The sequence below is a fragment of the Penaeus monodon genome, chromosome 23 (genome assembly GCF_015228065.2).
Source record: "Penaeus monodon isolate SGIC_2016 chromosome 23, NSTDA_Pmon_1, whole genome shotgun sequence".
NCBI lineage: Eukaryota > Metazoa > Arthropoda > Malacostraca > Decapoda > Penaeidae > Penaeus > Penaeus monodon.
The window spans coordinates 17,753,328-17,754,326 of record NC_051408.1 but is presented as its reverse complement, the minus strand read 5'-3'; the positions used below and the strand labels follow the sequence as shown (position 1 = coordinate 17,754,326).

At 39.9% G+C, this 999-nt stretch overlaps 1 protein-coding gene across 1 annotated transcript in view; it reads right to left on the bottom strand.

The window, feature by feature from the left end:
• Window positions 1–999, bottom strand: part of LOC119587848 — a gene marked incomplete in the record, with an annotated part of 22,467 nt that overhangs the window by 2,467 nt on the left and 19,001 nt on the right. Inside the window, 2 exon segments of the mRNA XM_037936551.1 lie at window positions 79–316; window positions 797–969. Of these exon segments, the coding sequence (XP_037792479.1) occupies window positions 79–316; window positions 797–969 (411 nt within the window).

The following is a 999-nucleotide window of genomic DNA, read 5'->3' as shown; positions in this document are numbered from 1 at the left end:
TTGGATCTCCTTCTCTAAACTCTTTCTAAAAACACTTCTCCTTAAGAGAGCAGTAAAGATGACTCTCTTTCAACTCACCCTCACGCTATGCTGGGGACAGAGTGGAAGCTCATGACACACATCGAACACCGGGATACGACAAGGTGTGTTATCCGAGTGCCGAGCAGTACAATGGGTGAACAACTGCTGGTCCACATTGTACATAATGTGCCGTATACAATGTCTTGTCCCAGGCAAGGAAGCATCACCACACGGCCCACTTCCTCCCCCATCATCGTAGGCGCAGTCACGACGAATCAACACAGATGACTTAAATCTTGAAAAGAAAAACACAAATGAATATAGATTCTACAAAATGAAGAAATGTAACACTGAGTGAGTTAAAATGGTATGCACCTAAGTTGTATACATAAAAAATTATTACTGCAGGTAACAACTACTTATCAAAAACACACAAATACACATGATCAACTCTTGAAGACACATTCTTTCAAATTATATCTTCTTGCAAAAAATATTTCCTTTACTAGTGTGTAAAGAAAGTGTCACTTGGAATTGAAAGAGTGAAAGAAAAATTCAACCCTATACTTGTGCATATGGATTTCCCCAAGGAGGAGCTTGCATGGGGCAGCAACTAGCTAATAGCTCTGTATGTCACAGTTACTAGGTTAATTACTGTAAATATATATAACACGCAGAAAAAAAGGGAAGTTAGTTTTCGCCTGTAAATATACTGATGCTATCAGAAAGAATGGAGATAAAAATAGTTGACAACTTAATTCGGAAGCTGACCTACCTAGACTTCATTTTAGGAGATTCATGTTCATTCTGTGAATTCCTAAATAGACAGCAAGCATTTGCAGCTAAGCGGGGATGAGTCCGCGCAGCCTCTACAAGAGACTTTGTAAGCGGGCACTGTTTCAGAGCTTCCCACGCTCTCTGGTTGGAACGTAATCGAGATGCTACAACCTGGAAATAATTACATATATGAGTGAAGGG